General features: G+C 54.2%; 1 protein-coding gene across 12 annotated transcripts in view; it reads left to right on the forward strand.

The window, feature by feature from the left end:
• PTPRS (protein tyrosine phosphatase receptor type S) overlaps positions 1-12,946 on the forward strand; it is a 79,816-nt gene that overhangs the window by 7,616 nt on the left and 59,254 nt on the right. For all 12 annotated transcript variants that reach the window (XM_064382032.1, XM_064382033.1, XM_064382034.1 and 9 more), the window contains exons 2-3: positions 3,491-3,636; positions 4,799-4,940. In XM_064382032.1, the coding sequence (XP_064238102.1) occupies positions 3,491-3,636; positions 4,799-4,940 (288 nt within the window). The remainder of the gene's footprint in view (positions 1-3,490; positions 3,637-4,798; positions 4,941-12,946) is intronic.

Genomic DNA, 12,946 nt, shown 5'->3' on the forward strand with positions numbered 1-12,946 from the left:
TAACATTTAGTTGAACCGAAATCTGGTATCCCTCTGGGAGAGTCAAAGGTTACTGTAAAAATAGTCAATAAAAAAACAATGTTAATGAATTCTCCCAGACAGTGTAGTCTGTCCCAGGTGCAGCTTGCTGAGGTTGCTCTAGGGTGTTAGAACACTCATACTCCACGCCAGGCATAGTGGCTCACATCTGTAATCCCAGCACTTTGGGAGGCCGAGGCAGGTGGATCACCTGAGGTCAGGAGTTCGAGACCAGCCTGGCCAACATGATGAAACCCCATCTCTACTAAAAATACAAAAATTAGCCAGGCGTGGTGGTGCACGCCTGTAACCCTATCTACTCGGGAGACTGAGGCAGGAGAATTTCTTGAACCGGGAGGCAGAGATTGCAGTGAGCTGAGATTGTACCACTGCACTCCAGGCTGGTGACAGAGTGAGACTTCATCTCAAAAACAAAACAAAAAAAAACCAAAAAACACTCCTCCTCCAGACTTTATTGCAGAGACTGAACACATAAGATCGTCATGGAGGGTGGAGAATGTGGTGTGAACGGCAGCCTGGTTCAAAGGAGCGTGTTCAGCTCAGCTGTCGCCTGGCTGTGCATGTCCAGCCAAACTTAAGTCTCTTGCCTGGTTCGTGCCTCAGTTTCCTCACATGTTAAATGGGGATTGCAGAGCCGGGGATGGTGGTTCACGCCTATAAATCCAGCAACTTGGGAGGCTGCATTTGGAGGACTGCTCAGGGCTAGGAGTTTGAGACCAGGCTGGACGATATAGGAGATCCCATCTCTAAAAACTAAGTAAGTTAGCCAGGCGTAGTGACATGCAGTTGTAGTCCTAGCTACTTGGGAGGCCGAGATGGGAGGATAACTTGAGGCCAGGAGGTCCAGACCAAGCCTGGGCAACATAGTGAGACCCGTCTCTGTAATTTTTTTTTTTTTTTTTGAGATGGAGTCTCACTCTAATGTCACCCAGGTTGGAGTGCAGTGCCATGATCTTGGCTCATTGCAGCCTCCATCTCCTGGGTTCAAGCGATTCTCCTGCCTCAGCCTACCGAGTAGCTGGGATTACAGGCGCCCACTTTTACACCTGGCTGATTTTTGTTTCTTTAGTAACGACGGATTTTCACCATGTTGGCCAGGCTGGTCTCGAATTCCTGACCTCAGGTGATCCACCAGCCTCGGCCTCCCACAGTGCTGGGATTACAGGTGTGATGGCATTCACCTGTACTCCCAGGTACTTGGGAGGCTGAGGCAGGAGGATTGCTTGAGTCTGGGAGGTCTAGGCTGCAGTGAGCCAAGATCGTGCCGTTGCACTCCAGCCCGAGTAACAAAGTGAATCCCTATTGCTTTAAAAAAAAAAAGAAGAAGAAGAAGAAGAAGGCTGGGCACGGTGGTGCACGCCTGTAATCCCAGCACTTTGGGAGGCCGAGGCAGCGGATCACGAGGTCAGGAGACAGGAGATCGAGACCATCCTGGCTAACACGGTGAAGCCCTGTCTCTACTAAAAACAAAAAATTAGCTGAGTGTGGTAGCACGCGCCTGTACTCCCAGCTATTCAGATACTGAGGCAGGAGAACCGCTTAACCCGGGAGGTGGAGATTGCAGTGAGCCGAGATCGTGCCACTGCACTCCAGCCTGGGTGACAGAGTGAGACTCTGTCTCAAAAAAAAGAAAATAGATCAGGGTGGCACTGCCCCTCCGTGCTGTTGGATAGGTTAAATATTACTCCCTCTTGAGTGTAAATTAGTTTAACTATTGTGGAAGACAGTATGGTGATTCCTCAAGGATCTAGAACTAGAAATACCATTTGACCCAGCAATCCCATTACTGGGCATATACCCAAAGGATTATAAATCATTTTATTATAAAAACACATGCACTCATACGTTTATTGTAGCACTGTTCACAATAGCAAAGACTTGGAACCACCCCAAATGCCCATCAATGATAGACTGGATAAAGAAAATGTGGCACATATACACCATGGAATACTATGCAGCCATAAAAAAGGATGAGTTCATGTCCTTTGCAGGGACATGGATGGATCTGGAAACCATCATTCTCAGGAAACTGACACAGGAACAGAAAACCAAACACCGCATGTTCTCACTCATAAGTGGGAGTTGAACAATGAGAACACATGGACACAGGGAGGGGGACATCACACACTGGGGACTGTCGGGGAGCAGGGGGCTAGGGGAGGGACAGCATAAGGAGAAATACCTAATGTGGATGACGGGGTGATGGAGGCAGCCAACCGCCATGGCACGTGTGTTCCTATGTAACCTGCATGTTCTGTGCATGAACCCCAGAACTTAAAGTACAATTTTAAAAAAAGAAAAAATACATTACTCACCCTTTCTGAGCCCCTGCCTCCAGCTCGGACCAGTCTCCTGGGCACTGACCCCTCGTGTCCTGCTGCCTCCTGGATGCCTCCTGAGAAGCTGGAGCTCTGGGTTCGAATGCTGGCTCTGGCCCCATAGCCCGTGGTCACTCCCTTGCTGGGTGCCTCAGTTTCCCCACATCTCACCAGGGAATTAGACCAAATTATCTTCCATCAAGCGTTTTCAGGGCCCTCCGGGGTTTGGCTGGTCACCTTGGAGGGGCTCCAGGTGCTGAGTTTAGGAACGCCCACATCTCAGGGGTCTCCCTTCCATCTTTCCCAGTGGCACTGTGCCTGAGCAGGTGTGCCCAGCTGAGGCTGTATCCACATGTGAGCAGGTGTGGCTGTTGCGGGTGGGGTGGGGGTATGTGGGTACCTGGGTGCCCTGGATGCCACGGCGGGGGGCGGGGTATGTGGGTATCTGGGTGCCCTGGATGCCACGGCGGGGGGCGGGGCATGTGGGTACCTGGGTGCCCTGGATGCCACGGCGGGGGGCGGGGCATGTGGGTACCTGGGTGCCCTGGATGCCACGGCGGGGGGCGGGGCATGTGGGTACCTGGGTGCCCTGGATGCCACGGCGGGGGGCGGGGCATGTGGGTACCTGGGTGCCCTGGATGCCACGGCGGGGGGCGGGGCATGTGGGTACCTGGGTGCCCTGGATGCCACGGCGGGGGGCGGGGCATGTGGGTACCTGGGTGCCCTGGATGCCACGGTGGGGGGGCGGCGTATGTGGGTACCTGGGTGCCCTGGATGCCACGGCAGGGGCGGGGTATGTGGCTACCTGGGTGCCCTGGATGCCATGGCGGGGGGCGGGGTATGTGGGTACCTGGGTGCCCTGGATGCCATGGCGGGGGGCGGGGTATGTGGGTACCTGGGTGCCCTGGATGCCACGGTGGGGGTGGGGTATGTGGGTACCTGGGTGCCCTGGATGCCACGGCGGGGGGTGCGGTGGGAGGGCATCCATTGTCATCCTTGCTTCCTCCGCCTCTCTCCAGTGGCCACGTGGCACTTCTGTCAGCAGCGGGTGGAGGGCAGGTGTTGGTGGCTCCATGAGATCCTAGCCAGATGCCTGGACCCACCCACTCCCCCTCTTCCTGCTGTATCCCCAGAGCCCCCCCGGTTTATCAAAGAACCCAAGGACCAGATCGGCGTGTCGGGGGGTGTGGCCTCTTTCGTGTGTCAGGCCACGGGCGACCCCAAGCCACGAGTGACCTGGAACAAGAAGGGCAAGAAGGTCAACTCTCAGCGCTTCGAGGTGAGTGGGGGTGGGGGGAGGCAGCCTGGGGTCAACACTCCCCCGACAGGGCCACAGAAGGCAGCGTGGACGCTTTGGTGTGGGGGAGTGCAGGCATCGGTAGCCAGGCAGGCCTGGGGGCGCAGCCTCCAGTCGGGGCCCTGCCCATCTCACTTGCTCTGCCAGCTCAGTGCTGTGTGGCCTCAGGCAAGGCCCTGCCCTCTCTGAGTCTTCTTCACAACACGGGGGGCACAGCACCAGTGCACACAGAAGGAACTTTACAACTCTGAACACACGCACATTGCCACATTCAGCGTGTCTTCACATGCCTTTGCAAGCCTATCACGTGGGCTTGCACACGTTTGTCACCCTCACGCATGCACACAACATCCTGTTCTTTTCTCTTTCTTTTTTTTTTTTTAAGTTGGAGTCCCACTCTGTCACTAGGCTGGAGTGCAGTGGCGCGATCTTCGCTCACCACAACCTCCACCTCCTGGAATCGAGTGATTCTCCTGCTCCAGCCTCCTGAGTAGCTGGGATTACAGCCGTGTGCCACCATGCCCGGCTAATTTTGAATATTTTTATTTTTTTAAGAAGGAATTTTGCTCTTGTCGCCCAGACTGGAGTGCAATGGTGCAATCTTGGTTTACCAGAACCTCTGCCTCCCGTGGTCAAGCAGTTTTCCTGCCTCAGCCTCCCGAGTAGCTGGGATTACAGGCATGCGCCACCACACCCGGCTAATTTTGTAATTTTAGTAGAGACAGGTTTCTCCATGTGTGTCAGATTGGTCTCGCACTCTTCCAAAGTGCTGGAATTACAGATGTGAGGCACCGTGCCCAGCCTAATTTTGTATTTTTAGTAGAGACGGGGTTTCACCATGTTGGTCAGTCTGGTCTCAATCTCCTTACCTCATGATCTGCCTGCCTCGGCCTCCTAAAGTGCTGGGATTACGGGCGTGAGTCACCGTGCTCGGCCACCCTGTTTTTATATGTACCCTAACCTGGTCTCCACCTCCAGCGCATTTACGCCGCACACCTACACACAAGCACATACAGCCTCCAGCTCTTCTCCCAGTCACCCCCAGGGTCATGGGGCTGACTGCCAGCCCCCTACAGCCCAGCCTAGACAGGAACCTTCCTGGGACCCCAGCCTCACGCTGTCCTTTTTCTCCTGCCCACGGCAGACGATTGAGTTTGATGAGAGTGCCGGGGCAGTGCTGAGGATCCAGCCACTGAGGACGCCGCGGGATGAAAACGTGTATGAGTGTGTGGCCCAGAACTCGGTTGGGGAGATCACAGTCCATGCCAAGCTCACTGTCCTCCGAGGTATTGGGCTCCCTGGGGCGGGAGGAGGATGAACCAGGGTCTGGGCTTTGGGGACAAGCACCGAAGGAATACGTGAAAGTGACCCCTCAACCCTCCTGCTTTGGGTTTTTTTGGGAGGACCTTGATCTCCCTTCTCCAACTAGTAACACTGTCGGGGCCCAGAGCCTACTGGCAGGGATTTATTGTGCCTTTGCAAGAAAGAAAAGAATTGAGAGACTAGAATCATCCTAATTTATAATCTTGATCGTGTGCTTCTGATGACAAGAGGCTGATCCAACTCAGATGGGTTCAAGTAAGAAAGATGATTGATATACAGAATTAAAATGCCATGGAGTGGCTGGCTTCAGGTTCAGCTAGATCCAGGGGCTCATTGAATTTTCTCAGTGCTCACTCTCTGCCTCTTGGCTTTGTTTCCTTCTATATTGACTTCATCCTTATTCCCCCCATCCTTCATCCTACCCGCAAGGAACGTGGATTCCATGCCCCTCCCTGAACCAATCACTGGGACTCAGGAGGAACAAACATTCTGATTGGCTGGACTCCTCCCTGGAGCCGAGAGTGATTGTGGTTCCCGTAAAGGAATAAGGATAAACAGGGTCGGGCATGGTAGCTCACACCTGTAATCCCAGCACTTTGGGAGGCTGAGGTGGGAAGATCACTTGTGAGAACAGACTAGGCAACATAGCAAGACCCCATCCCTACAAAAAATAAAAGATAAATGGATGCTAGGTATGCAGAAACAGCTGCCCCGCTTCCCCAGACATTCACATGGGCCTGCTAGGCTGCCGGCCTTATTGAGATGTAATTCTTTTTTTTTTTTTTTTTTTTGAAATAGAGTCTTGCTCTGTTGCCCAGGCTGGAGAGCAGTGGTGTAATCTTGGCTTATTGAAACCTCCGCCTCCTGAGTTCAAGCGATTCTCCTGCCTCAGCCTCCCGAGTAGCTGGGATTACAGGCGACCGGCACCACCACGCCTGACTCATTTTTGTATTTTTAGTAGAGATAGGGTTTCACCATGTTGGCCAGGCTGGTCTTGAAGTCCTGACCCCAGGTGATGCACCTGCCTCAGCCTCCCAAAGTGCTGGGATTACAGGTGTGGGCCACTGCATGCAGCCTAAGTGCATTTCTTGAACGAGGTACAAGGGATTTATAGGGGGCTGTCTGAATGATGCTGTTTTATGACGAGGAAGCAGTTTTTGGAACATATTCTTGTTCAGCCTCATTTCTGCAAACCCCTCGCCCAGCCACTCTGTGCTGCCTTCTCCTTTGTAATCTGGTTTTACCTCTGGGCCCCCACTGTGGAGCTCAAGTCCTGGCTGCCACTTGGTTGCTGTGTGACCTAGGGCAAGTTAATGAACCTTTCTGAGCTGCAGTTTTCTCATTAAAGTCAGGCCAGGCGCAGTGGCTCACGCCTGTAATCCCAGCACTTCGGGAGGCCAAGGTGGGTGGATCACGAGGTCCGGAGTTTGAGACCCCGTCTCTACTAAAAATACAAAAAATTAGCCGGGCGTGGTGACGTGCGCCTGTAGTCCCAGCTACTCGGAAGGCTGAGGCCAGAGAATTGCTTGAACCCGGGAGGCGGAGGTTGCAGTGAGCCGAGATCGCGCCACTGTGTTCCAGCCTGGGCAACAAAGCAAGACTCCGTCTCAGAATCAGTGAATGAATGAAAATCAAATCAGGTAATAATGGTTCTCGTCATGAACCAGATGAGTGGGTGATGCAGGGAGAGATTAGCACAATGCCGTGTGTGGTCAGCTCTGCTTCTGCGTGGTTATGTTCATCACTGCTAAGATTCTGCCTTAGTGAGGCGCTCGACACCAGTCCGTCTGCAGCCCTCAGGTGGGTGGGCTTTACCTGTCACCTGCAGGGACATCCCAACCATGAATATGAGCCACTGCCAGCCATTAGCTGGGAGGTGACCCCTGCACGTGGCTTCCCAGGGTGAGACTGTTCTGATGTCCTCCAGGGTAGCCCAGCTGTGACCAGCGTGGAACCCTGGGAGGAGGCATCACAGGCTTGTGACCTGTCAGTCATACAGGATCCCCGTCTCAGAACGGCCCTGTGCTTCGGCCTGTAATCCCAGCGCTTTGGGAGGCTGAGGCAAGTGGACCACTTGAGGTCAGGAGTTTGAGACCAGCCTGGCCAAGATGGTGAAACCCTAACTCTACTAAAAATACAAAAATTAGCCAGGCATGGTGGTGCCAGCCTGTAATCCTGGCTCCCAGATTCTTGGGAGGCTGAGGTAGAAGGATTGCTTGAACCCAGGAGGCAGAGACTGCAGTGAGCTGAGATTGCACCATTGTACTCCAGCCTGGGTGACAGAGCGAGATTCTGTCTCTAAAAAGAAAAACCCCTGTGCTCTGTTTAAAGCTCTGCTGTTGACTGGGTGCAGTGGCTCACACCTGTAATCCCAGCACTTCGGGACGCCAAGGCAGGAGGATAACTTGAGCCCAGGAGTTTGAGACCAGCCTGGGCAACATAGGGACCCCATACCACACTGCCCCAGTCTCTACAAAAAAAAAAAAAAAAAAAAAAGTTAAAAAATTAGCCAGGTTGTAGTGGTGCCTGCCTGTAGTCCCAGGTACTCAGGAGGCTGAGGGGGAGGATCGTCTGAGCCCAGGAGTTCAAGGCTATAGTGAGCTATGATCATGCCACTGCAGCCCAGCCTGGGCGACTGGGCAAGACCCTGTCTCTAAAACGGCGGGTAAAAAAAGATGAAGGCTGGGCGTGGTGGCTCACGCCTGTAATCCCAGCACTTGGGGAGGCTGAGGCGGGCAGATCATGAGGTCAGGAGATCAAGACCATCCGGGCCAACGTGGTGAAACCCCATCTCTACTAAAAATACAAAAAAAATTAGCCGGGCATGACAGCGCATGCCTGTAGTCCCAGCTACTTTGCAGGCTAAGGCAGGAGAATAGCTCGAACCCGGGAGGCAGGTGTTGCAGTGAGCCGAGATCGCACCACTGCACTCCAGCCTGGGCAACAGTGCGAGACTCCGTCTCAAAAAATAATAATAAAAAAGCTCTGCTGTTGCTACTGGAAAGTCTTAATAATTTTCTAACGAGAGACCCCACAATTTCATTTGTGTGGTCCTGGAGCCCATCCCGCCGGGGATGGAAGGAGGAGCGGGGAAGGAGTCACCCCACTGTGGCCTGCCCCGCTCCTCCCGGAAGATAGTTTTGCCCTGACCTTTCCTGGGCACAGACAGAACAGCCTGCGTCCTCTTGTCCCATGCCAGCCTCCACTGTGAGCACTCAGGGTGTTAAAAAAATAAAAAACAAGCTGTGGGCCGGGGCAGTGGTTCATGCCTGTAGTCCCAACACTTTGGGAGACCGAGGCGGGTGGATCACAAGGTCAGGAGTTCGAGACCGCCTTGGCCAGGATGGTGAAACCCCATCTCTACTAAAAATAACAAAAAAATAGCCGACGTGGTGGCAGGCACCTGTAATACCAGCTACTTGGGAGGCTGAGGCAGGAAAATCACTTTAACCTGGGAGGCGGAGGTTGCAGTGAGCTGAGATTGCACCACTGCACTCCAGCCTGGGCAACAGAGCGAGACTCCGCCTCAAAAAAAAAAAAAAAGCTGTGAAGCCATTAACTGCCTGGTCTCTGGAAGTCTGGGAAAATGCCCCCTGCACCTATCCACATGCTTTTTATTTCTTTTTTCATTTTTTTTGTTTGTTTTTTTGAGACTGAGTATTACTCTTGTCACCCAGGCTGGAGTGCAATGGCATGATCTTGGCTCACTGCAACCTCTGCCTCCCAGGTTCAAGCGATTCTCCTGTGTCAGCCTCCCAAGTAGCTGGGATTACAGGCACTCACCAGCACTTCCAGCTAATTTGGGTATGGGGTTTCACCACGTTGGTCAGGCTGGTCTCGAACTCCTGACCTCAGGTGATCCACCCACCTCAGCCTCCCAAAGTGCCGGGATGACAGGTGTGAGCCACCTCGCCCACCCACACTCTTTTTCCCTCTGCTCTCTCAGCGCCTGGAAAGGCCTGCCTGGGCTGGAAGCTCGTCTTTCCTGCTGGGACGCAGGGCTTCAGATACCCTGACCCACCCCGCCTCCCTTGTCCTGAGCTCCGGGCACCCCCGACCGGTCACCAGCAGTTGCGGGGGACCATCTGGACTGCCGGGGCCGCTCCCTGCCTCCCTCCTCTGCCATCTGACTGTGGACCCTGCACGCACCTCCCGCCCTGTTTTAATTAAACTCTGAGGAACTGGGCGCAGTGTGGTTCTCGACGTACATTTTTGTTTAATTAGGCGCTCTCGGTAGCAACAGGCAGCCGAGGCCTCCCTCTGCACCCTGGCTGGCTGGCTGCTGCCCACACACGCTCACGGGAACTCCCCGAGGGGCCCCGTACGCACGGGAAGCACTCACGCGTGGACACGTGTGGGCGCAGGGGCAGGCAAGCGTGAGCACGCACACGCAGCCCACATGCACCCACGTGTGAACGAAATATGGGGTTGTCCTGCTCATCAAAGCCCAAGCCACCCTCGCAGGCACGTGGGCGTGCACGACACACACAGGGATGCCTACAGACCCAGCACCAAGACCGATCAGGGCCCAGTCATTTTGGCCTGAAACTCCGATGATGTCATCGGTAACCAATCAGAGCCACTTTCAAGGTCGCCCAGGAAGGATGGAAAAGGGGCCTGAGCCAGCTCAGACAGCACTCAGCCATGCCCCCTTCAGGTCCCTGCTGGGTCCAGACCTGGCTGGGTGGAGGGCTTTTGCTGCTGGGCCCGCTCAGCTTCTTCTGAGCTCAGGCAGGATTGGGTTTGCATCCTTGCTATATGCCGGCTGTATGACCTGGGTCTGCCTGGGCCTCAGTTTCCCTCCCTGTGAAAAAGTCTTAGCGGAGGGCGCCGACTCCCTCGCCTGCACAGAGCCGGAGATGCAGTGAGTGCTCTGGGCTTCCGACTGGGGCTTTTTCCGTCCGAGCGGTGACCCCTGGGCTGGAACTGCTGCTCCTTCTCTGGCAGCAACAAGCCGAAACTCTGCCCTTGTGATGGGAAAGCTGCGCAGTGAATGGGCCTGGGTGTGTGCCAATAAAACTTTATTAACAAAAACAGCCACAGGGCCGCATCATTTGCGGCCATTTATCTACCCCCTCCCATTCCAGCGTTCTTACCAGCTGCCTATTTAAGGCCTGGATTGAGGCAGGGATTCTGGCCTCACCTCTCCCTGGATCCTGCCTGCCTGCTGCTTCCCTGGGGCTCAGTCTCCTCCCAAGATGGCAGCCTCCTGCCCACCTCTGTCCACAGCCACCCACCCCTGTGCCCCATGTCCCTTTGGGGCCTTTGTAAGCAAATACATAAGTATTCTTTAAACAAACAGCAACATTGTCTACACCAGGAAGCAGCACGCTTTTTCTCCAGAGCACCAGAAAGTAAATATTTTTGGTCGTACAGGCTGGGCGGTCTCTGTCACTGCAATCACCCAGAACTCAGCCATTGTGATGGGAAAGCTGAGAAATGAATGGGCGTGGCTGTGTGCCAATAAAACTTTATTAACAAAACCATCCACAGGGCCGCATGTGGCCCTGAAGCCATCGTTTGCGGCCTTTTATCTTCCCCTTCCCACTCCAGTGTTCTTACAGATGCAGATGAGCTGCATATCTGTTGGTCTTAACCGCACCGCGATTGGCCACTTTTTTGTCACTTGTCCATGGGGTGGAGCGAGGAGTGGCTGTTAGTCTCCCCTGCATGGCTGTGTCTTATCTCTTATTTTTTATTTCTTTTCTTTTCTTTTTTTTTTTTTAGACAGAGTCTCGCTCTGTCACGCAGGCTAGAGTGCATTGGCGCGATCTCGGCTCACTGCAACCTCCACCTCCTGGGTTCAAGCTATTCTCCTGCCTCAGCCTCCCGAGTAGCTGGGACTACAGGCGCGCGCCACCATGCCCAGCTAATTTTGTATTTTAGTAGAGACAGGGTTTCACCATGTTGGTCAGGATGGTCTCGAACGCCTGACCTCGTGATTCGCCTGCCTTGGCCTCCCAGAGTGCTGGGATTACAGGCGTGAGCCACTGCGCCCAACCCATCTCTTACCTGGCTCGTCTCATTACCTCAGTCCAGAAGTATGGTTCCACCGATCAGGGAGCTCTGGGACCCGGAGACCCCAGGGTGCTGAGTTTCTCCTCCTTGTCCCCCCACCACCATCACCACACTCCATTTACCAGGGAGGGGAACTAGAACCCGATCACCCGAGAGAGATACCCAGCACTGGAGACCTGGAGCCACTCACCGTGCTGGAGGCTTGCATGCTCCACCGGGATTGAGTTGGTCCGTTCACTGATTGAGCTCCTGTTGTATGTCCAGTTCTGGGCCGGGTGCTAGGGACGCCATGGTGACATGGATGCACCATTACAGAGAAGAGTTCCGTACCGCAGAGAGGATGGTGGGGAGTGTGGGGCGTTTACAGCAAGGGAGCTGGAGCTAGTCCCAGGCGGGGGTTCCAGTCAGTAGGCAGATGACCCGGGGAGGGAGCTTGATGACTTTGAGAACCGTGGAGGCCAGCGAGGAAGAGGGGCAAGGTGGCAGGGGCTGGCGGCGGGTTCCTGGTGAGTGGTGGGGTCACAGAAGGGTGTATGGCGGGGGAGCAGGGGGTTTTCGGTTTAGAAAGGCAGGCGGGTGCGGTGGCTCACGCCAGTAATCTAGACACTTTGAGTGGATCAAAAGGTCAGGAGTTCAAGACCTGCCTGGCCAACGTGATGAAACCCCTTCTCTACTAAAAGTACAAAATTACCCCGGTGTGGGTGTATGCCACTGCACTCCAGCCTGGCCGACGGAGTGAGACTCCATCTCAAAAAAAAAAAAAAAAAAAAAGCATCCACCAGGCTAGACCTGTATGATGGCTCATACCTATAATGCCAGTGCTCTGGGAGGACTGCTTGAGCCCAGGAGTTTGAGACTAATCTGGGCAACACAGTGAGACCCTATCTCTGTATTTTATTATTTTACCTTTTTTTTTTTTTTTTTTTGGAGACGGAGTTTCACTCGTTACCCAGGCTGGAGTGCAATGGCGCGATCTCGGCTCACCGCAACCTCCGCCTCCTGGGTTCAGGCAATTCTCCTGCCTCAGCCTCCTGAGTATCTGGGATTACAGGCACGCGCCACCATGCCCAGCTAATTTTTTGTATTAGTAGAGACGGGGTTTCACCGTGTTGACCAGGATGGTCTCGATCTCTTGACCTCGTGATCCACCCGCCTTGGCCTCCCAAAGTGCTGGGATTACAGGCTTGAGCCACCGCGCCCGGCCCTATTTTACTTTTATTTTTGAGACCGAGTCTTGCTATGTCGCCCAGCCTCGAGCGTAGTGGCGTGATCTTGGCTCGCTGCAACCGCTGTCTCCCGGGTTCAAGTGATTCTTCTGCCTCAGCCTCCTGAGTAGCTGGGATTACAAGCATTCACCACCGTGCCTGGCTAATTTTTGTTTTTGATAGAGATGGGGTTTCACCATGTTGGCCAGGCTGGGTCTTAAACTTCGAGCTTTAAACGATCCTCCTGCCTCAGCCTCCCAAAGTGCTGGGATTATGGCATGAGCCACTGTGCCCGCTGATAGATCTATCTGTTTTAAAATTTAATAAAAGATAAAGGCGTCCTCAGGTTGCTGTAAATGAACTCACTCCGCTCTGTGGGCCCTGGAGCCGGGTTTGTGCTTACAGGTATCAGGCTGTAGGTCAGCGTCTCTGAGCGCCACCCAGTCCGTTCCAGAAGCACCCACCCCCAAGTCCTGACAACCTCAGCTATCCCCAGACGTCGCCCAGTGTCCCCCAGGGCAGCGCAGTCACCCCCACAGTGAGAACTATCGCTCTATCCTGTTCGGCTCCCCCACACCAGCCTCCCGGTTGTACAGAAGAGGGACCCCGCTGGGTGCGCTGGCTCATGCCTATAATCTCAGTGCTTTGGGAGGCAGAAGCGGGAGGACCGCATGGGACCAGGAGTTTGAGACCAGCCTGGAGAACACAGTGAGACCACCCCCCAACTACAAAAATTTTACAACTTA

Source organism: Aotus nancymaae, unplaced genomic scaffold (genome assembly GCF_030222135.1).
Source record: "Aotus nancymaae isolate 86718 unplaced genomic scaffold, 86718_ANA_hifiasm-v0.15.2.pri h1tg000028l, whole genome shotgun sequence".
In the NCBI taxonomy this organism is placed as follows: Eukaryota; Metazoa; Chordata; class Mammalia; order Primates; family Aotidae; genus Aotus; species Aotus nancymaae.